This window comes from Rissa tridactyla, chromosome 8 (genome assembly GCF_028500815.1).
Source record: "Rissa tridactyla isolate bRisTri1 chromosome 8, bRisTri1.patW.cur.20221130, whole genome shotgun sequence".
Classification (NCBI taxonomy): domain Eukaryota; kingdom Metazoa; phylum Chordata; class Aves; order Charadriiformes; family Laridae; genus Rissa; species Rissa tridactyla.
This window is the reverse complement of record NC_071473.1, coordinates 54,201,348-54,224,661: the sequence shown is the minus strand read 5'-3', so window position 1 is coordinate 54,224,661 and position 23,314 is coordinate 54,201,348. Positions and strand designations below refer to the sequence as shown.

The 23,314-nt window shown below is 51.4% G+C and overlaps 1 protein-coding gene across 1 annotated transcript; it reads left to right on the top strand.

Annotated features, from left to right (window-relative positions):
- Positions 1 to 1,838: 1,838 nt before the first annotated feature.
- Positions 1,839 to 23,212, top strand: GNG12 (G protein subunit gamma 12). The gene is made up of 5 exons (XM_054213043.1): positions 1,839 to 1,914; positions 9,883 to 9,940; positions 10,546 to 10,645; positions 20,874 to 20,990; positions 21,886 to 23,212. Exons 4-5 carry the CDS (start codon positions 20,895 to 20,897, stop codon positions 22,009 to 22,011), a joined length of 222 nt encoding a protein of 73 aa, XP_054069018.1. The 5' UTR covers positions 1,839 to 1,914; positions 9,883 to 9,940; positions 10,546 to 10,645; positions 20,874 to 20,894; the 3' UTR covers positions 22,012 to 23,212.
- The last annotated feature ends 102 nt before the right edge of the window (positions 23,213 to 23,314 follow it).

Genomic DNA, 23,314 nt, shown 5'->3' with positions numbered 1-23,314 from the left:
GGGTGCTGGGCAGGCTCTGGTGTTGCCCCTTTCCCATGGGCAATGGGTGGCAAACGGGCTGGGGGAGCTCGTAGCCCCCGGCACAAGCTCCACTGGGCTCAGGCAATGGCCCCGTGTAGCGGCGGGTCAGGGGCTCCTCGCCCAGGAAGGTTGCACTGCAAGGCAACAGGTAGTTGATTAACGCTGGTTAATTAAGCTGACGGTTAGAAGTGAATTAGCAGGTAGCTGCTTCCTTAGCCCACGAGAGGGCGGTGCTCCCCGGGGCCCGGCTGGCTGGCGGCGAAATTGCTCGAGGAATTTGTTCTCTTTTGGCAGTTTTCCCAAGGGTGTTGGTTTGGGGAGTATTTTGCACTGGGGTGTAACGTGTGTCAGTGTCCTTCCGTGCATCCAACACTCGCTTTACAGTGCTGACGTGTCACCAGCTGCAGTGCAGGAGACGCGCGGTGACAAGGAGCCGAGCAGGACGGCAATGCCATTGCCACTCTCCCCGTGATGGGACCGGCATTTTCTCCCCCCCAGCTGCCTCCCCTTCCTCCTGTCTCCTTTTTCCCCATCCCAGTCCCTCTCAGGGTGAGAGCTGGCAGCAGAATTTGGGTGCTGGGTGTGGGGCTGCCTCCCCCCCCATACCACCTCCAGAGGGGGAATCCCAGTGTCCAAACCCAGCATCACTGGAATAGCCATAGAGATACAGGAAAAACACCCAACTCCATATGTCCTCCAGGAGTTGAACAGCAACGAGTCTGGTGTAAAAACAGGACCGAGACCAAATGTAAAGTGATCTAATGAGTGCTTCTGCGAGCAGCACCCGATATTTAAGTGTTAATCAACGCCCTCTGCGTCTGAAGACAAACGTATTCCCCAGCAATTCCCAGCATCAAAGCGCCCAGCCCCGCAAGCAGAGGCATGTCGGGCCCGTCCAGGCAGCAGACGAGTCTTTGCAGATGCCAGACCTGCTCCTTGCCCCCGGGGCTGGCGCTGCCTTTGCTCCTGCAAACGCCGTAGGGCGCCCGGTGCATCCCCTGAGTGTGGGAGGCATGGGGATGCTCGGGTCTGCTCCAGTCCTTGGGCACACGCTGCTCCTGGAGCAATCCCTGTGGAAATGACCTCAGGGGGGATGAATCCGGCCTCGTGAGCGGACGGGATGATGGGATTTGGATGCGAGATGGGGATTTTGGATGCGAGACGGGGATTTGATTGCTCAATCCCTGGTCGATCTGGAAGAGGCGCGTTGCACAGTGGTCGCCTGCACGTCTCCGATGGGATTTGGTGGATGATGGGGTTTGGGGATGGGCACGGTGTTCCCCCATATTCTGCTCCCCAGGCCTGTGCAGGCTTAGGCTCCGGAATAAAAAAATTAAAGTTAAAAAAAAATTAAAATATCAGTAATATCATTTTTAAAAGTGTTTGTGCTTGCCATTCCAGTCCCCCGGCCTCATCAGGGATGATACTACAGCCCTGCAGTCCAGGAGGCACCCAAGGCGCCACTGGCGATGTGAATCCCCCGATAAAATTCCTGTGATAAATTCCTCCATAAACTCCCTGACACAACGGAGCGCAGCTTGCGTTGTTATGACGCCAAGTCAGCAAAAAAAAAAAAATGCCATTATAACTTTTTTAAAAAAAAAAAAAGGAGGAAAAAGCCATTTTCTAACGTTAAAGCGGATTTCTGATGAGCTGGGACGGCGGCGGGGTGGGGTCGTCGGGATCGTTGATATATATCTTTATTTAAGGATGCTCCAGGCTCCGCCCACTTCCCCTTAGGCTCCGCCCACCCCCACCAGGCCCCGCCCCGACGCGGAGGGGAGGGGCCTGGCGGGGATGGGCGGGGCGAATGCCGGCGGTGGGCGGGGCCAAGCCGCCCCCTCCGGTCGCCCGTGGAGACGGGCTGAGGGCGGAGGACGGGAGCGGCGGGCGGTGAGTGCCGGGCCCCGGGCGGGCCTGGACGGGGAAGGGGCACCGGGCCGGGGGTCTCCGCTGTCTGGGGTGCGCTACGAGGAGTCGGAGGGGCAGAGGGAGGCGACAGCCCCGCTCTTCCGGCGTGTTGGACGCCCCCCCCCCACCGTGGGGTTGGGCCCCCCGTGGTGGGGCTGGGCCTGGCGGGACGGGCTGGGCCCGCGCGGTCCGCGGGCGGTTTTTAGGTGGTTTTGGGTGGGTTTTTTTTGGTTTTATTTCCTGTTGCTAGCTTTCCCGAGGAGTAGTCCCGGCCGGAGTCAGTGCGCAGCTTTGCTGCGGTTCAACAAGTTGCGTGCCGGCTCCGGAAAAGGGACGAAATCTCCTCAATTATGTAAAAAGAATAGTAACAATCACAATAAAATAGGCCTTTCTCATGGAGACAGGGTCGGTGCGGCAGCCTCCATCCGTCCAGCCCTTCTCTGTGGCAGTGATGGATGCGCAGGGCTGGGAGCACACAGATAAAGCCTTTAAACTTTTAAAATCCTTTAAACTTTTAAACTCAGTTAAGGTTTTAACCTTGTTTTTGGCGTTCCCCGCCGGCAGACGATGGGCTCTGCTCGGCCCCTCAGCTCCACCGAGGAAGTTTCCCATGTGCGAGGAGTTGTGGGATTAGTGTGGGAAGGAGTTTAATTAGTGGTGAGCGTCATTATTCAAGGAGGTTTCATGTTGATACTGGGAAGATTACACACCCTGTTGCCGTAATAAGTTTACTTTAGCAACTTTTAAATGGCAATATTCTATTCCAAGCTTAAATTCTTTACTTTTGGGGGAGGGAAAAGAAGTATCTGGGGTGCCTATTGTTGTATATTGTGTTTTTAGCTGTCGGGAAGGGGGACCCACGCTCAGCCCACCCATCTCCTTCCCCCCTCGGTGCTGGGGGACGCACCGGGGTCTCGTCACCACTGGAGGAAGGACAGCAGGACCCGTGTCGACGTGTGGCTTTTAGCTGGGGGGGGAGGAATTTGTCACAGCAGAGGTGATGGGGACAGTCACCGGGGTTACCGCAAGGCAGGGGAGGGCTCGGGAAGCCAGGCTGAATATGGAGGAAGTGGGACCTCGTTAGTTCTGACGAGCAGGAAACAATTTGATTAGTGTGGCATATCAAATTGGATTCACAGTAATTTGTCAGGCGATTAGCCAGCATTTCTATTGACTTAGAGCTAATAGCATCAGTGACAAGTTATTTGTTTGCATTTATCTTGCTTGTAAATTGGTTTAGAAATAAAATTCAGTGAGTAAATAGCGAGTACTGGACAGCAGTAGCATTTTACGCTACTCTGGTAGCACTAAATGAGATTGAGGGATTAGTATGCAGTTAATGACTTCTCAATCCCGTATTTCATCCTTGCGTTGAACGTATTGCAGTCATTGAGGATATCTTTAATCAAGCACTAAAGTGGCAAATAAACTCTGGAGGAGAACAATGGATGGGGTCTCGGGCTGTGGCCAAGCTGGCTTGTGTAATTGCCCAGCTCATGGGACCACCTTAGCTTAAAAATTAAGGTCTCCTGCTCTTTGGAGAAGTTTCTGAGCGCTCCTGACCAGCAGGCACTGCTGGTCAGAACCAGCATCTCTCGCTGGCATCATACTTTAATGCAAATATCGAGTTGTGCTGTAGGTTTCAGATACTCCTTTTGTTTCAGATATATATCTCTGTGGCTGTGTAATAACTCTGTTTATGAATACTGGAAATTCTTAATTTCTTAGGCTCTGTTCCTCAACAGACTCGGTATGTTTGAGGCAGATTCATGAGAAGCTCTCTATGGTGAGGTCTGGGATGCAGACAGCAGCATGGTGGGGGCTCCACAGTCCCTTTAAGTGTTGCTGAAATGCGGAGAGTGTTGTGGAAGATGCACAACAGCTCGGTGGGGTGGGAATGTGCTTCCTTCCCAGGCTCAGCTCCCCGAACCCCACCACATCATCCTTTGATGAGGCTCTCTTGCAAAAGCAAATTCAAATTACTGCAGCAGGTCGTGGTACAGCTCCGTACATCCTCACCCTCAGCCCTTTTGCTTTGTCCCCTATGCCGGAGCAGAGGTTACTGCAGGAGCCGGCTTCGTGGGGACGGAGAGGAGCACTTTCCAGCCTTTAGTTAGCATGGGAAACACCACTGCACCCATGGCCAAGCTATGGAGCGGTGTTCCTGGGAGGACTGTGTTGCTGCTGATTCATCTGCGCTTCCAAAGACTATAGGAATGGGTAGGGCTCGTGGGACTCGTATTCCAATACGGAAATGCCCTTGTCATGCTGAGGTAGGAATTGGTAGCGAAACTTTCCTTAGCTTTAATGGAAGCGGAAAGCAAGTTCCCCAGATTTTGAAAGTAGTTGTGGACTTGCTGTTTCTTGGGAAACTGAAGCTGCAGATGTTTGATGGCTCTCGGGATTTGCTCCACATTAATCACTGCTGGAATTGCGCAGCTATTTTCTGAATTTTGCAATATTACACAACTAAGCCTCATTTTTTCTGAACCTGAATGTTCATCCCACATTCAACACTGTGGCCTCTTCTGAAATCACATTTTCTGCTCTCAGCAATAACCTACAGAGGAATGTGGAAGGGAGGGAGAAGAGAAAATACTGATGTTGTGAGTAAAAAGCTTTCACTCTGTGTTTTGCAAGGATTAATGAGAAGTAGCAGAAAGAGCAGAGATAGTGACAGAAGTCCTCACAGTGACTGAGGATTCTCCGTGGGGTTTTTTGGAGGTAGGCAGAAGCAGGAAGGAGGGGGAGCGATGGGGGTAGCTGCTGGTGGTGGGGCTACATCTGTACCCTGGAGGGGCAGCTTGGAGGATCTGGCATTCCTATTTGTCGCGATATATCACTCGTTATTGCAGAGCAGCTTGATCCCCTTCCAACTGTGTGTCCATGGGGAGGAGAAGGTCCTTAAAATGGAGACCTGGGGTACAGTGCACCCCATGTCCATGAGCTCCAGGCCACCCCGGGCAGCGCAGCCTGCCAGCGGGGGCGTTTCGTAGCTCTGAGATGTTCAGGGACACCGTCCAGTGTATATTTTTAGTTGCGTTCCTTTGAATATTTGGTAAAGCAGGCAATGTGTTTATAGTCAGCTTCCTGTGTCCGTATCAGCATCTTGGCATGTGACGGAGTTGGAAAGTGAAGAAAAAAAAAAGAAAAAAAAGTAGCGTTGTAAGGATTATTTGTACTGCGGGATGCGGGCTTTGGGGTGCTGCGGGTCTCGAGCCCTGCATGAGGGGTGGTGGCCCATGTTGGCTCTTGTGGGCTCCGCAGGGACTTGTGCATCAGCTCGGGGTTGTCTCCTTTTTTAAACAGCTCAACTTGAAGGAGGAACCAGGTTCGCCCTTGCATTTGTTTACGCCATTTTTCTTCCCATCCCTTCTCCCATGTGTTTACAAACCGGCCGTAGAGGGACAGGGCACCCTCTGAAACATTTTGGGTTTGGACATACGTGTGACCCAAGCTGTCACTTCCCTCCAGTGCTCCGACACACGGTGTCTGCTCACAGCCCTCTGGCGGCATGCCGATAGCGATCCCCCAGTGCTGACTTTCCCAAGAAAAGCCCGTCCGTGTCCTGGTGGGAAGGGATCAGCCCGGTTCCCGGCCTGGGCTGCACTGGCAGCGGCACAGGCCGGTGCTGGCGGTGCTCTGTTGAATCAGCCCTTCGCTGTTCCTGACCTCTCCTTGTGCGGAGGCAGTTGGAGCACACAGGGAAGATTTAGCCTGATTTTGGTCTCTAAATGACGGTTATCTTTGCGCAATGACAGTTATCCTTGTGCAAAAACTCCCCCAGCAAGGTGCTGATATTCAGAATAACTCCTTTCCCGTGCTGGGACAATTCAAAAGCTGACACTACACGCACATGGGAGCGAGTGGCTGTGTTATTCGTAGGGTGTGTGTAGGATTAACTGTGGGGAGGAGAAAAAGTTTTCTGGTGCTTTAAGCTGAGGAGAGCAAAAAAAAAAAAACAAACCCTCCCTCCCAGTTTCGGTTGTGCTCAGGTAACGCCATGGGACCCAGCGCTGCCCTTCGGCTGCCGTAGCGGGGAAGGGTAAGGGAAGGTGCGGGATGTTCTCTTGAGGGGATGTCGTCAGAAAGGGAAAATATGGGCTGAGAACCGGGGAAAGCCGTGGTGGTGGTGGAAGCTGGTGCTGCGGGTCCGGCTGGAGAGCTCTGGAGCCGGGACTCGGGGTGACGGCAGGGTGTAACGGTGGCCCTGCGGAGGAGAGGGCTTATTTGGCTAGAAACAGGCGTTCTAATTGCATATGAATGTCAGCTTTAATTTAAAATTTATTGTAATGGAGGAATTTTGTCTCCACAAACGCCTTTCCTGTGCTGTCTGTCCCTAATTGGAGATGTTTAGGTTTCTGTCCTCTGTTGTTAGGTCTTTGGGCTTAAATTTTCTCAGCAACTGATGCAGTCTGCAGTTCCGAGAGACTTGATGTATCTGTGTGTACCTTTTCAGTTAATGAAAGAAAAAACGTTTCTTCTCCATGTCATTAATCATCTCGATGAATACCCAGAGTATTTCCAGAAGAAAGTTTCCTTTCCATTTTTAAAAACAAAATCCAGCAGATACCAAAGGCATTTATGCTATTTCTTGTGTGCTGCCATGTCACAGTGAGGCACAAGAAATTCTGTCCCAGGGTGGTTCGTCATAGTTTGCATTAGAAAAACAAAATTCTTGTGAAGGATCCTGTGCCATGATATGGCACGAATTTCTATATGTTTTCAAAATCTACCTCTAATGATCTTCCTCTCCCTTGTTGAACCCGCTTTTCAGTTGTCCTTATTAAATGCCGCCAGCACAGCTGGCAAGAAGTTTTCCTCTCTGGAAAGCAACACCATTGTAGGAAATCCTTGAGGGGAACGTAAACCAACCTGAAATTTTAATTTGCAGTTTGTAGCAGTTCTGCAGAAGCCCGGGAAGCTTTTGCTTCTGAATAAAAATAATTCCGAAAGCCATCTCCAACTTTGTTCGCCAGGAAAAGGGTCTGTCCGTGCTGTGGAGGAAGAAGTTAAGCAAATGCAACAAAAAGCCTCAGAAATGAGAGATTAAACGGAAAGAGGTGGTTATTTTCATTAGTGAAAAGCCATGATCTTTCAGCCAAACTCTTGTTTTCCTGTGTCATCTTACTCTTGTAAGGAAGGTGTTATGTTCTCCCGTTGCTTGGTTTTGCAGCTGTCTGGAGCGTGTGTGTTAAACCACTGGGGTCCCTGCCCTAAAAATGTAAAAGTTGGTGCTGTTGTGAGTAAAATACTTTGTTTTGTCGGTTGTTGCTGTGAATAAGATTGAGCAGATCCCCGGATACATTTTCAGTTGTATTTTCTAGATTCAAGCCAAAAAAAGAAGTCAGGTTTTTTGGTCTAAGCTTGGAGCTGGGATAAACAGAAAGTGTCACTGATGGTTTTGGGAGACGGATCATCTTCTTCCCAGCCAAATCTGCTTTATGTTTCTGTAAAACTTCCAAGGGATTCACCCTGCGAAGCCAGCTTGCTACATCCAGCTGGAGTTGGCTGCTCTGGGACCCGTTTTGCAGCCGTATTTCCTCATTTCTCTCTCCCACATGCCCTTCCCTGATTTATTCCTTCCCGAGGATGGCCTGACCCCTGAAGGCTGACACTCCAGCTATGCAGCACGGAGAGTTTCGGAGGGGGAGCATTACGCCGGCCTCAAACTATGCTAGCCATGTTGGGTTTGTGGGTTTTTATGACTAATTTGATAGGAGCTTTGATTAGGCAGGAATATTGAGTCTTTATAGCTCTAGGGCGGAAAGTGGCCCCTATGAGCCCTGTTTATTTTTTACATGCATTTAAAGATTGTTCTGACCTCCATCAGGAAGCAGAAGTCAAGAGATTAAAATTTTTCTTACTTTTCCTTAACGATTTTCAGGAGGTGTGACCGGAGTGAGAACTTGCACAGATAAGCAAAGCAGAAGCTTTTCCACTAAAACTCGGTATTTTCGCGCAGTACAGCTGCCACACGTATGTGATGGAGGGTGACGCGTTGCATTTATTTTTATTTCCTCGCTGTATGTGAAAAGCCCGAGCCTTGGCACTGGGACAGCAAGGGCTGGCTGCGAGCAGGCAGTCTCTTTTCCAATGCAATTTATTTTCCTACTCCGTACAATGATTTTTAACAGCAGCTATTAAAATTTGGATGCCATTTCCAACACGGGAAGCGGTGTGTGATTTATGAAGGGGCCGCTGCCTGTGCTGCCAGCCCACGGCAGGCGGCATCTTTCTGCCTTGATGAGGACCATCCCTTGGGAACGCTCTGGGCTGGTTTTCCCCTTGTTTCCTCGGAATGGGGGAACTGGATTGCTCGGGCTCCTCCGGCCCCATCGTTGCTGCCTGGGGAGGGCTGGGGGCTGCGTGCTGCAAAAAGCCCCTTTGCCAAAGCCTGTCGTGGCCGCTCTGTGCTACCAGCCAAAAGGCAACAGCCACTTGCCCCTACCCTCAGCATCACTCGGGGTTTAGTGTGCCAGGAACTGGCTCTGCATTTCATGCATAGCAGGGCTGGGAAATCTCGTAGCTAATTGCGTTATTGGGCCGGTTAGTGAGCGGCGCCGGGGCTCTGCGCCAGAGCTCCGCTGGCCGGTTGGCAAACGCGGGTTGTTTTTCTTCCAAAAAGTGTCAGTGGCGATTCTGGATCCTGCCGTGCCCTGGTTAATGAGTTCGCTGTGCCCCAGCTGCCTTGCCAGTTTAGTTAACGCCCGGTGTGTATAACCCGTGTTTCGCACAAATTTGACAGTGGGTGTCTCTACAGGGATACAGAAGTATATAAACACGCATTATAAATTACAGGGAAGGTTAACATAGCAATTACCAGTCAACGTTAGATTATTAGTTGCTGGTTTAGAACTTTACGTGTGTATTTGCACACCCATGTGTGTTTTGCACTGAATGTGCTCGCCCTTAGGCTTCATGCAATAGCAAAGCAATGGGAATAAAAAGAAAGACAACTTTATTCGTAAATAAAGTCCCCCCTCTAGCTATCACAGAGGGCCTGTCACCTTATGGGTTTTAGCATTTTATCCGTAGCATCAAGGCAGCCAACTTGGTTTGTGTTGGTATTGCAGAGAGATGTTTTTAAACAAATGAACCTTTGTGTTCTTCAGTCACTGGTTTCTGTTCTTCGCGGTGCTGAGTCGTGCATAGCAGGCGCCCACTACAATTCGTGACCAAAACTCTTAGAAAATTGCTGCCCTCATTGAGTTGTCGTTGTTTTATAGTTTTCGTTTAAAATTAGCGTTTAATACAGTGAAAGTTTGAGAAGGGTGTTAAATACAGCGTGCTCCGGATTTGCCAGTCTTGCAACAGTGAGCAGTATCTGGTGCAGGAATATGGACGTTTTAGGATTGATCAAATTCCAGGATTTTTTTTCTGGGTGTGTATAGGCCTCTGCAGGCAACGTGGGCTCTCGGGTTTGTTTCTCCTGTGGTTTTAAGTGCAGCTGCCAGAATACATCAATGGAGCCTTATAGTTCAGAGGAGTCTACAGGAGGCAAAGTGCCTGCACAGGCTACGCTGGCACTTAATGTAAATCTGCTCAGGGCTTTACCCCGAGTGGTTTAACTCGTTTTAAAGCCAGTAGCTTTTCTAACAGCTGCCTCTAAACCTCATCTGCCGTAGGTCTGGCTGGGATCTCTCAGCCTCGGGAGTGTGGGCTTCAAGAGGAGCCGGTGTGGCAATGAGGAGTCAAAAAGGATGCAGAAAGTTGTTGGCTTCACGTCTGGGAGGTGGCCAGAGGGAACTGGCCACCCATAGCCATGTCCTCGGGAAGGGAAATAGGGGAGCTGGCTGTAAGAAAGGTTTGGGGTAGATTTTTCAGTGAGGCCAATCTCAAAATATTATAGTTTTTGTGGCTAGAATTGTGGCACGAATGCTAATGCTTCTTAGCTTTTGCTTTCTTGCACTATGAAGTACTTAAAATTTTTATTTTACTCTGTTTCAGGACCATTACACCGATAAAATCAAAGCAAGCTGGACAGGTAGCAAGACTGCCTATGTAGGTGAGTTTCCAGTACACGCTTGTTCCTTTCTTTCATGCAAAGTATAAAGCAGCATGACAGGTCCCAAAGCCCAGTGGTTTTAATTTTGTTCTGGAGTGGAACAAATACAAAATACTCGGCAGCTTTATGGAGGAGGGGCCACAAGGACGGCATGGGTTGCGTGCCGGCAGCTCGGTGCAGCACTGGCTGCTGCCCACTCTCTGAGGCATTAGCAGCAGTGGTTCCTGACACTCGTTCACCTCTCTTTTGGCTACCTCACTGCCTTCCCATTGGATACTGGGGGGCAGAAACGCTGTTGGGAATGGGCTGCTTCTCCCACGAAAATTAGGGCTTTCCTTGTTTACTACAGCAGTTAGCGAGGGGCAGTGTGGAAGTTTTCATAATTCCTGTATTTGCTGTGTTATGTGTATTTTGTTTGACTTATCTCAGAATGCAAATTCCTCTTCCTGTATTTGCCCCTTCCTTACAATAGGTACTTTGATAAATTCATGTAACCAAGAAGCTTGTGAAATACTTTGCACCCTGTTAGCGAGCTTGAGCTCTGAACCATGGAGCTCCTCACAGAGCATCTCCCACCAGCGTCCTCGGCTTTATCTCTCTTTCAGACTAAAGAATTTGCTGAAGGTCACGTAACCTGAGGCCAAGCTGGATCTCGTGACTCCCAGGCTGGTGCTTTAATCAAGGACCGCTCCTGCTTTACATGCTGTAAGATGAACTGATTTTGATACGACTAAATCTCTCTTTGCAAATGTCTGTTTGTAGTTTGTCTATGTCTTTTTCTGGTGTGAGTTAGCTGGGTAGTGCCCTGTGGGGAGACACAGGGCTCTTCTGTGGGGAAACTGCACCGCAGTTGATTGGGGACAGGTTGTCTTCACTAATGACTTCAGGCCGGTGTCTTTAAAACAATACTGCTCAGATGTTTTTTCAAAGTAACCTTGATCTAGAAGTCAGTTTTCATGGCTTTCGTTTGTACTAAAGATACAAAAAGTTAAGTCAGAAAAAATGCAGAGGAAAACAAAAGCGGGTTTTTCTGCTACTTGTTTCCCAACAAGTAAATTGGGTTTGGCAGAATCACATGGATGGAGGCTGACTTTGAAAATCAAACGTAGCTGTAGCCCAGTTTTGATCAGCAGGATGGTACTGGGATAACTTGTGCAGTGGAGGCTATGAAGGAACACATCCTTAATTAAATACCCATAACACTAAATCCATTTGAAGATCTTAGAAGTTGTCTGTTTTCTTTCATTTCACATTATTTGGGATTTTTATGTTTTAAAAAGACTAATTCAGACACCGGCAGCATTGTTCATAATTTAAAAAAAGATCTCAACTGTAAAATCTCTAAATATTCTCAAGTGTAAATTCTCTGAAGAAGCAAATGTCACAAACTGGTCTCTGCACTTTAAGCAGCTTTTATTCTCCATGTGCACCGAGGGGCCGCTCGCCTCTGGGGAAAGGAGGCGTATCAGATGGGAGTAGAGTTTGTTGTACTGTATATTTTCTGCTGTAAAAGTGGTTTTGAAATCTGCTAATGTATACTGTAATCCAAATGAGAGGCAAACCGACTGAGCAGAGCTGAGCGCGCCGGTCTCCCGCTTGCACCTCGCTTTTATACTGCTGACGTGTAAAACCCCATCTCTGTGTTTGCTTGAGGCTCACGTCGTATGTAAGATCTGTGCTTGCACAGGCTGTAGAAAAGGCTGAGCGACTTTTGTGCAAAACAGAAGCTTCTGTGCCCAGCAAAACAGAAGTTGGGTTTTGTGGGGTGCCTGATCCCTTCAGCGATGGGGCTGTGCAGGGTCTGCATCCCAAAGCATCCACGTCCTTCGCCAAAAGCGCTGGGCGCAGGTGGTGCAGCTGCCAGATGCTTCGGCTTTTCTCTGTGCCTGGTAATAGTGTCATCCTTGAGCATGCAAAGGAGTTGGTTTCATTTGGGAAGGATCTTGTTTTCTTTTACCAAACCCGAACTTCTTCTAGGGCGTACAAAATATTTGTGCCGCGATTGTAAATCTTGCGTGATAACTATTTAAAAGTCAAGTCCTTCTCACCTGGCCAGGAACCAGCTAGCCATCGCTGTTGCCACTGCTACTGAGAGTTTGGTTCATGGTAGCTGTGGAGGCAGGAGTAGAAACCTTCCCCTGGCCACCGGTGCCCAGTGATGGCAGCTGGTGCAGGCACCACATCTGGATCTCCAGCCGTGCCGCTGAAAGCTATCCAGGGAGATCAAGGGAGCGGGGGGCTGCCCGCAGCTCCTGTGGTACCCCCAGACCCGGGGGGAGCTTGTGGGCAACCACGGCCGCTGTTTTCCCCAGGAAGTTTGCATTGCGGGCGCTGCGTTCAGTACTGCAAAGTGCACGTGTGTCTCTGAGTCCTGGTAAGCTCTGGCGTTATCGCACCACCTCGTCTCTCCTTTTGTCGGGTGTGGTTTAAGTATCATAAAGAGAGAAATGCGTCTCTAATCCCTATTTCATTTTACTAATCAATTCTCTTTTCTTGCTGAAGGCAGGGCTCCGATGTTTTCCTGTTAACCAGGTTTTATTTTCCATTCTATTTATTAGCATAGCAGCAGGAAAAGATTTCAGTGGCAGCATTTCCCTCCGCCGGGCGTCTCACCGTGGTTTCCACTGGGTGTCAGCACGGCCCCGCGCTGGCACCGGGGCAGCAGGAGCTCTGCCAGCCGCCCTGGGCTTTCCCTTCGGCTGCACCCACCGCTGGAAAAACCAGGTTGGGTGCATAATCAGAGCAAGGTTCTGGTTGAGGTGCAGCTTTGCCATGCTGGGATCACCCTGCGCAGGCGCGAGAGGGGCTGTTTCGCTGGAGGGACTGTTTCCTTCCCCGAGCAGAGCAACCGGTTGGAGCAGGAGGAGTGTCGAATGTGCCCTGCTCCTTCCATTGCTCTCTAATTAGGGTTTCATCTGGGACAGTTGCTGGAAGATCGGTGTGGATAACTTTTTAGGATTTACTTTGAAGGTGTGGCTGTGTTAAAGAGTGCTCCCGTAGAAGGGCAGGAACCGGTACGGGCTCGACTGTATCTGTCTGGTGCAATAGATCAGGGCTCCTCACCCCGCGCTTCCTCCACACCGACCCTTCCACTCTCTTTTCCACACTCCGTACACATCCTGGCTTCCCAGTTATAAAACCCTGGGGCCTGCTGCCTGTCCTGACAACCCGGGGCACCTCCTTCGGGCGTTGCGACTCTGTGTGGTCAATGCTGGGGGAGAAGCAGCACCCCCAAAGATCACTTGGGTTTCAGGTGGGCAGAGGCATCCCCTGGATGCACCTTGCTGCCATCGGGGACCCTGTGCCTCTCCCACCCTCCCCCTGGGTCACCCCCACAAAAAGCCTGTGCTGGGCCCCGCTGTGCAGCAAAGAGAAGATGGTGTTGGGGAAGGGGCCTGGGGATCCCCCACCCGCCCTGTGTGGGAGGACAGGAGCAGCCGGAGCCCTGCGCTGGGATGCTCGACCTCGGCACGGTCTCCCAGCCGGCCGTGGGAGCCAGCAGCCCCTTTGCCAGGTGATGGTGGGAAGGTGCTGCTGCGTGCCAGGGCGTGCAGGATCCTGGGGGCATGCGTTGGAGCTCGCTGGGACGCCAAATGCTTGCAGCAAATGCCATCCCCCTCCAGGCCTGCGCCAGTGCAGAGAGGAGAGCGGTTTGGCTGAAGGTAGTCCTGGGCGCTTTGAGATTCCTCCAGCAGATTCTTCCCTCGGGGACTTAAACATTAAAAGAATCAAGGCTGTGAAATATCACCCTGACAGAGACTTTTTGACGCTTGCGTGCAACCATGTTTCTGTGTGCTGACAATACCTGGTTATGATGAAAAGCTGGCCATGAGCCGGCAACATGTGCTGGCAGCCCAGAACGCCCCCCGCAGCCTGGGCTGCATCCCCAGCAGCGTGGGCAGCAGGGCGAGGGGGGGATTCTGCCCCTCTGCTCCGCTCTGGGAGACCCCCCTGCAGCGCTGCCTCCAGCCCTGGGGCACCAACAGCAGAAGGACACGGAGCTGTTGGAGCGGGGCCAGAGGAGGCTCCGGAGATGCTGGGAGGGCTGGAGCCCCTCTGCTGTGGGGACAGGCTGAGAGAGCTGGGGGGGTTCAGCCTGGAGAAGAGAAGGCTCCGGGGAGACCTTCCAGCCCCTGCCAGGCCCTAAAGGGGCTCCGGGAAAGCTGGGGAGGGACTCTGGAGCAGGGAGGGGAGCCATGGGACGAGGGGCAACAATTTTAAACTGAAAGAGAGGAGATTTAGATGAGATATCAGGAAGAAACTTTTTACTGTGAGGGTGTTGACACACTGGCCCAGGTTGCCCAGAGAGGTGGGAGATGCCCCATCCCTGGAAACCTTCCAGGTCAGGTTGGAGGGGGCTTTGAGGAACCTGATGTAGTTGAAGGTGTCCCTGCCCAGGGCAGGGGGTGGCACCGGGTGGGCCTATAAAGGTCCCTTTCAACCCAAACCATTCTATGATTCTGTGCTACAATGCACCCTCAGAATATAGAGTTGGTTGTTTCTGCACCCAGCCACAGCATTTAATGCCAGTGTCAGGCCTCTTGGCTTGGACTCGGAGAGTTTTTAGGTTCTGCAAGTCGTAACAAACCTGCTCCCGAGCAGCCATGTCTGCCCCGTAGGAAAACCAACAACCAGCATTCAAGTCCCGACCAGCCGCCAGCCTTCACGCTCCCACACAGGCGCCTGGGAAAGCGGCACGTGCGGAACTGCTCGTAGCACCCGGAGAACCCGTGGAAACCTTACCCTGGAACACTCCACAGCCTGGTGCTTGTAATGGTGGTGCTCATAGCCCACAGCCATCCCAGCTTCTGGAGAGGGGCTCTGGCATCACCCCCTCCTTACATGGCCCCTCCAGGGGCCATTGCACCTCCTCCCTGCTTCAACGAGGACTGACCTTGACTAGGCAGTGTTAGGTTTATGGTTGGACTCAATGGTCTTAAAGGTCTTTTCCAGCCTAGACGGTTCTCTGACTGTAGCTGCTGGTTCCTCTCCATGCTGCTTGCAGTCCCTCTTCCACTCGCTGCCTTCTTGCTCCTCCCCACAAACACATTGTCCAGCTTAACCAGGCGGGGGGAGAAGGAGGGGCTTGCCTCTTGTGGTGCCTGTTCACCCTGAAGCAGACTGATGCCTGGCTGCGTGGTGCGGGGAGGTGGCTCCTTGGAAGGCCTACCAGGTAAGTGCCAAGGTGGGAAAGAGGTGCTGCTCACCATCAGGAGCGGGACAGAGTCTTTGCATGGGGCAGAGGTGCTGCAAAGCGCTGCCTCATGTGGGGGGTCACCCCACCCAGGACCGGGCAATCAGCCCCAGATGGCATCTGTGCCCTGGGCAATGGCACGACTCAGCCTCGGTGGGAGCGGGGAGCTTTATAGAGCAAAACCAACCATAAAAATGCCACCCTCCTGTCCAACAAATCTACTCTCTGTATTTTCAGAAGGAAAATTACTGACTTTAGAGATCATAGAATGGTTTGGGTTGGAAGGGACCTTAAAGGCCACCCAGCGGCACCCCCTGCCCTGGGCAGGGCCACCTCCCACCAGCCCAGGTTGCTCCAAGCGCCGTCCAACCTGGCCTTGAACCCCTCCAGGGATGGGGCAGCCACAGCTTCTCTGGGCAACCTACGCCAGGGGGCTCACCACCTTCGTTGTAAAAACCTACTCAAATAGCTCAAAAATCTACGGATTTGAGTTATTCAACTTAAGAGCTATTCTACTGCAAAAGAAATAGTACGAAGATACCCTTTTGAACCTTTATTCGGCTGCTGACGAGGTTTCAGAGCTGCAGTTTGAGCTGACTTTACCTAACTGGAGTGAACTGGGAGCTGTTTGCGAGGCAGAGCTGCTGGGCCATGCCCGGGTGTACTTTGGCAGGGATGATTTAATTACATTTCTCTCGGCAGGTGGTTCGTAAATCCTGGATCTAAAAGAGTAAAAAACAGATATATTGGTGTTTAATTATCCCGGCTGCCTACCTGCTGAGGCTGCCGCTCCCAGCGCCCGCTGCACTGTAACCTCGTTACCTAAAGTCTGCAGAAAGAAATAGGGCAAGGCCTTGAAAAATAGGGGGTTTCTAGGGAAGGAGGGCAGCTCCACCTGTTTGTAGGTGTTTCTGGTGTTATTTATAAGAAAGGAAAAAAACACAAGTGTGCAAAGGGCGCTGGAAGTGTCACGTGTTTTGCTCTTAGTGGTTGAACCTTTGCAGGGCAACGTGCGGCTGGTGGGCATCCTCTTTTAAACAAGCCCAAGTCCTCATTTTTTTGTGCAAAAAAGGTGTTTTCCCCAAAGGATGAGCTAAGCCTTCCCCTAGGCGTATTTGCTCCATGCGTTTGTTGCCTCTGCTGTTAATGACAGAGCCCGAACCCCGCGTGTGCCTCTGCGAGGCTGCGGTGCCTGGGGAGGGCCGGCACCGGCAGCCTCCCTGCCTCCCTCCCGCCGTCATTAGCACCGTGCCCATAATCATTCCTTTCACTTCTGACGACTTTCAGACGGAGCAGGGGGAGGGATGAACAGTGACAAGTGGCACGGGGTGGGGACGAGCGCGCGGGGGTGTGTGCCGTGGTGTCCCGTGGGCTGGACGTCGGTGGGTCCTGGCGGGGTTCGTGCTGCTGCGATGGAAACTCTTCTTCCACTTGTCCCTCTCGCCGCACCTTCTGCTCCTCCAGGCTCCTTGCCTTGAGACGGGGACGGGCAAAGCTGCTCCATGTGCTTGGGACTGGAAACAAAGAAAGATCGTCCCAGCTCACTCGAGAAACACAGTGGCCTTGCAGGTGGGGGGACCGAAGGGCAGGGTTGTGGGGTGGGGCGAACCTGCGAGCCCCTCGCTAGCCAACGTGAAACATGGACACAAAAACTTGCTTGTTTTACTAGACCAGCCAGCACAGCTGGAAAAACCATACGCGATCCGCTCTCAAACGTAGCTGGTGGTGGTTTCTTTCTGCAGCAAGGCTTTGCCTTGGGCACGGGGGCCGGAGAAGGCCGTTGGTGGGACTGATCATTTTGTCCCTTTTTAGGTTGTGAGTCAGAGACAAGTGTGAGCTGCAGCCGTGCTGGTGGCCGCTCTGGGGCTGGGGAATCTGCCATCGTCCTCCTCAGGTCTGGCAAGCCCTGGTTCGGCGTTGCCATTTGCAGGGGACCGGGGGTTGTCACTCACTCTGTGCTCCTACAGCCACCGGGAACCCCGGCTTACCTCCTGCCTACAGCGGCAGATCACACCACATCAGCTGGAAAACTCCTTGGATCTTTTTTATTGTTCTGTTAAGTAGAGCGTGAATAGTCGTGACTGTGAGTGCTGGGGGATAGGAGAGGTCCCGAGGAGAAAAGAGTTGGCCTCTCCGTGTCTTTGCTTTCAGCTCGGGGCTGCCCACCGAGCGTTGAAGGCTCGTTCCCTAGAAATTGGAGCGGTGCCCTCCCCGACTGAGTGGTCTTTTCTTTAGAGAGTGACTTAATTCTCCTGGGAAACACCCTGGAGACATCCCTATCCCAGAAAACCCTGCCCCGGGCTCCAACACCCCAAGTTCTGCAGAACCGTGTGCGCCGCCAATGTAAATCTGCAGAGTTTTCTGCAGTTTGGTGCTGTCGTCTGAAATCAAGAGTACCCCATGAGAGATCCCGCGGCTCGAGATGGCTGCGGCAGCTCGTTAATAGGGGAGGTTGCCAGGGACTCGGAGGGAAAACAGTATTATTGGGTGATGACCTAGTTGTTTGTAAATCTCTCCGTAGAAGAGATTTAGTAATCTTAGGAGGACTATTAAGGTAGTGCTGCTTATGTTTGTTTGAAGATGAGGAAACACAGCAATTTAATTTTCAAATGTTATGGTTTTGGGGTTGTTGGTTGTTTTTTTTTTTTTTTTTTTTCCAAACATCTAATTTATTAACAAAGCTACCCAGCTGGGAAAATAAGCACCGAAACTTTCCTAACGAGGTCATTCGTGCAGGATGGGAAGGGACTCCAGAGAAACTCAAACCTCTCCCGTGGCAAAAGGGGGTTTTGGGGCTGTGGCTTGAGGTGGGGAAGGGAAGGCTGAGCAAAGTCAGCCTTGGCTTGCCCCAGCCAAATGGGAGGAGAACGGGTTATCTTTTAATTTTGCAGTAACGGGGTTTTTAACCTTGTGTCTTTTTTTTTTTTTTTTTTTTTTTAAAAAAAAGTACTAGAATTGGGGGAATCAGCAAATGCTGGACTATCTTACTTCTCGGAGATGTATGCATTGCTTTGTGAAAATTAATTGCTTTGGGTTGGGTTTCTTTTCGCACTGTAGTTTTTCAATACAGTAAGTGAAAACTGCAGGGTTGGGAATGAAAGTTTGGGCTCAGTTTGTAGTGGATCCGTGCTTTCGTGTCTGTGTGAAACAGCTCCCTGTTATTCCAGAAATTATTATTTTAAAGCACTCCCAGCCAGTTTGCAACACACCAGCAGAGTCCATTACCGAACTCGGCAGCTGCATTTATCAGCTCTAACAGCCCATGTTGGAGGTTCTAGGTTGGAATTCTCATTTTTCGGGAATGCCTGAGCCTGTCGAGTGTGGGGAAGCTTTTGCTGCTGTGACCATCATCTACGGGTCCTTCTGGGCAATGTGGCAGCGAAGCCGTTGGGTTTGGTGCCCCTGTGCCTGTCCCACGAGTCACTCGGCCACCTCCACCCCAGGGGCCTGCGGAGGTTCTGGCCAGGTGCCCTCTGGAGCTGGTGAGGAGGAGGAGGCAGGGAGAGCAGGGTGAATGTGTGCTCTGATCCTGTGGGTCTTCTGATTTCTCACTGTATTCTTTGCAGAGTAGATTTCCCGAAGTAGCCAATAGTCTCAGATCTATTTTCTTAATGACACTACCTAAACATGAGAAATCCCTTTTAAATCCCTCTTCTACTGTTTCAGTTCCACGTAGCCAGGATGCTGTTTTGTATTTGCACGTCTCCCACTTGGTGCCTGTGGACTCGCTCTCCATCCAGAGCAGGGTATTTCCTCAACTGCTGCTGGTGCAGGAGGTCTTCTTCTAGAAATGACAGTCCTGTTGCAAGAACGTCCCCTTTAGGGCCTGGCAGGGGCTGGAAGGTCTCCCCGGAGCCTTCTCTTCTCCAGGCTGAACCCCCCCAGCTCTCTCAGCCTGTCCTCCCAGCAGAGGGGCTCCAGCCCTCCCAGCATCTCCGGGGCCTCCTCTGGCCCCGCTCCAACAGCTCCGTGTCCTTCTGCTGTTGGTACCCCAGGGGGGTCTCCCAGAGCGGAGCAGAGGGGCAGAATCCCCCCCTCGCCCTGCTGCCCACGCTGCTGGGGATGCAGCCCAGGCTGCGGGGGGTTTCTGGGCTGACAGCGCACTTTGCTGGCTTATGTGGAGCTTCTCATCCAACAAAGAGCAGCAGAAGCCGGCCGTGAGCTGCAAAGCATGAAATACCAGTCAGCACGTCACTTGCAGCACTTCTCACCAGTAGGTCGCATGGTTGCAGAGGACCCTGAGCACACTTGGTGCCCTGGGAACGAGGATCAGTAGGTTGATAGAACAGAAAACGTTGAGGATGCCGTGGGGGATGCTTGCTGCTGTGTCCATGCGATTCTGGGCCAGCAGAAAGCACTGCGGGTGTCCAAGCTGCTGTCGGAGGGAATCGGGGGGTGTGTGGCAGTGATTTGTGGTGTCCCACATCTGCCGTGGGTGCACTTGGCTGTGTTGGCCTGACACGTACCGGGAGTGAACTCCAAACCCAGGGCTGGTCTCTGCTCGATGGAGAGAATAATTTTGAAAACCTGGGTCCTGCTGAGCAGCCTGGAAATGACGGCATATGCCGAAATGGGGACTGGGTACAAAATAACGCTGTTCCCAGTGAGCTGGGCAGGCGGGAGCGCCGGCCGGGAAAACAGCACTGGCACCCAGGCCAAGGCAAGAGAAACCTGAAGCCTCGAGGAAAGGCTGAACGCAGCGCCGGGAAAGGTCAGATGTAGCTGCATTGGACTCGAGTCCCTGCAATGCAATAAATGATTTAAGCGCAGCACCATGGAGCCAATTATTCCCGTGGACGTGTGGAAGGCGAAGGGCAGGGTTTGTGACAGTCCTGGTAGAGATGGCGTGCGAGGATTGGCACAGAAAGGACAGTTTCACTGGCAGGACTGTCCTAAACCAGCTGCTCTTTGAACTCTGGGGTACCTGAATAATTTAGCAATAAGCTCTTTGCTGCTGTGATGCAAATAGGGATATTTTATTGAAGGCAATGCTGCAGGGTCCTCAGCCCTTCCCTGCTCCTGCTGCTCCGTGCACGGGTCATTCCCCTGCAGCAGAGGTGGGTGCTGAGGTGCAGCCCATGGGATGGGGAATGGCCAGGGATGATGGGACACGTGGCAGGAAGGGAGTTGCGGGGAGACGGGGCACGGGCAAAGGGACAGCTCGTGGTGGTCTGACACACCAGGGTGGGCTCGAGCATGCCGTATGAGTTACGTATAGGTGAAGAAGCTGAGGGACCACCGTGAGGTTAAAAGACCTCCAAATCCTGAGCGATGTAAATGCAAGTGGAGTGCTGATTTACAGAGAATCATAAAATAATTTGGATTGGAAGGGACCTTAAAGGACATCTAGTCGTACCCCCCTGCCCTGGGCAGGGACACCTCCCACTAGACCACGTTGCTCCAAGCCCCGTCCAACCTGGCCTTGAACCCCTCCAGGGATGGAGGTGGACACTCTCCGCTTGGGAAAAGCACGAGTTGATAAACCCATGTCGCCCATTAACACCGGGACGAGGGAAGCCGTGGGATGCACAGGAGCTCAGTGGGGTTTTTCTGGAGGGTGTTTTGGTTGCAAAGCGTCGTTTGCTGAGCTGCTGCTCCGCTGGCAACTCCTGTTGTGCAAAATAATAATATTTTAAAAAAAAGCACTTTTTGCAGAGTGTCGCGGTTGCCTCTGTGTAAAAGCCGTTGGACGTGCTGTGCGACCTTCTGGAAAACTAACCTCGCTGTCTTTCAAAACAGAGCTTCGCCGCGTCTCTGAAGATGTCTGGGAAAACAGCTAGCACCACCAACAACATAGCCCAGGCCCGAAGGACTGTCCAGCAGCTAAGAATAGAAGCCTCAATAGAAAGAATAAAGGTGAGAGCGCATTCATTTTCCCCCCTCCTTTTTTTCCCCCTTCCAGCCGCAGGGCGATAAGATAACGGAATGTGTGTGTGCCCACGGTTCTGTGTTTTCCCCATCTCGACGCGTGACATTTACATTTCAGCCCCACAAACCTGAATAAAGCTAATTCTGGTCACCGCTTACCAGCCCTATCCTCAGGTAGCTCGGTGCTTCCCGGGCTCGTGGGAGAACCAAAGCCAAGATACGAAGTGCAAATCAAAGAAGGCCGGTGTGAGTTTCCAGTTTCGTGCATATTGTGTGATTTTTGTTCCATCCTTTGACTGGCTGAGTGCTGAGTCTGCACGGAGGTGAATGTGGAGAGACATTATAAAAAAGAAGGTGGTAGTGGGAAGTGGATTCCTTTAGATAGAAGAGAAGCCAAGCTCGTTTCCAGCTGGCAGGGGTAGGGTATCGGCTGTGCTGGCAATACTGCCCCCCGGGTTTGGCTGCCCGGCCCTGCAGAAGGGCAGCCGAGCAGACGCCCAGGTTCACCGGACAGCGATGCCCTCCATCAGAGGACACTTCTCCATACGGTCCCCATCTATAGATGAGAAGTTCCTCGTTACGAACCGGCTGTGTTATTTTGAACCTGTTTATTTTCAGGCTTCTGTAGAAGCCGTGTGGGAGCCAAGCGTCACTTTACCGGGTGGCACAAGCAGAGACGCGGGCTCCGTCCTTTTCTCCCCCTGCAGATGAAGCCAGAGCGAGCCCAGGACAGCAGGAGATGGGCCCTCAGAGAGCGTGTTGGTCTCTCGGGTCCCACGCAGGGACTTTGTACCCATCAGCAGCTCTCAGCACGTTTGATCGTGTTACCAGCCATGGGGAAACACCATTTTATGGCTGGTTTTTTTCTTCCGTGTCTATCCAGGTGTCGAAAGCATCGGCAGACCTAATGCTCTACTGTGAAGAACACGCCAAGAAAGATCCCTTGCTAATGGGCATACCCGCTTCTGAGAACCCTTTCAAGGACAAGAAAACCTGTATTTTATTGTAGGAGAGCAGCAGCTCCTCCGCAGCCCCCCGGGCAGCGCCGGCGGGCGAGCAGGCAAATCCTCTCTAAGGTACCGGCTCCTCACTGTGCAAGAGCGGCCGCTCTTTTACCAAGCCTGTAAACGATTTCTTCAGCTTTCTAAAGCGTTTCTTCTCTTCCCTACCTTTATTTGGAGGTTTCCACCTGAATTCGCTTCTTTCTTGTCCAAGGGAATGGGGTCCGTGTCTCCTCGTCCCCGGGATGGGGGACCCGGCGTCACTTTGCAAGTTAAACGAGACCAAAGTTGCCTGAGCTTTGCTGACAGAGCAGAGGCAAAAAACCTGATTGAACGCCACTGGTTTTACATTTTTGTTAAATTATGTGTGCGGGGAGGGGGGTATAGCTGTGTTGGTAGCGCAGGTTTCTGCACAGGCGCGTTTCGAAGTGCGTTTTCTGGCAAAAGCTACCTTCAAAAACGCTCCCGGGAGCCCTGCCTGCAGCCCGCCTTACGCCGGCCTCTCTTGACAGAGGGTTTTTAAGTGTAAAACGCCAGGTGTCACGAATCAGAGATCCGCGGATCGATTTTCCAGCTTTTTAAGAGGAGCTGAAAAAGCAGGATCTTCAGCTTCGGTTCTGCTTCTCGACATTTTCATCTCTAATTATTAAAAATCAGTGTTAGCATTAAAAAAAAACAAAACCCTGTCAAAAGAATGAAAGGCCGCAGGCACGTACTGCCCGGGCTTCGATGGATCCGTCACTCCAAGTCCCAGTTACAGTTTGTGCAGGGAGTCGGGATTTGGCTCTTTTTTAAAATTCATTTTTTAAGGGGAAAAATGCCAAATTATATCCAGATTGTGGTTACACAGATAAAATCGGAGGGCCTTTCCATCAAGTAAGTGATTTTATATATATATATATATACGTAATAAAAAAGTCTTTCTCTGTGTGCGTGTGTGTGTATATACACATAAAACCCCCACCTTTAATAGTATATTTATACAAACAGTGCATATTAACAAAAAACTTCGAAGGGATTGAAAATACTATAGACTCCAGCTGGCTGCAAACGTCTTTCCCTGGAGCCGGTGGTTCAGAGGTTGAAGTTGCGATCCGCCACGACTGTGTGTTCTGTAATAGTATTTACAGAATTTATTAACCACTTGTAATTTACTGTCTTACGTTGCATATTTGTCATTTCTATATTAAATTATATACACGCTATTGATATATATTGAGAAAGTATATATTTGTTTAACAAGCCTCTTTGACAAGCCGTTCAAAAATCGACAGACGAGACTGACAAAGTTGTACTGCTGGTTATTATTTT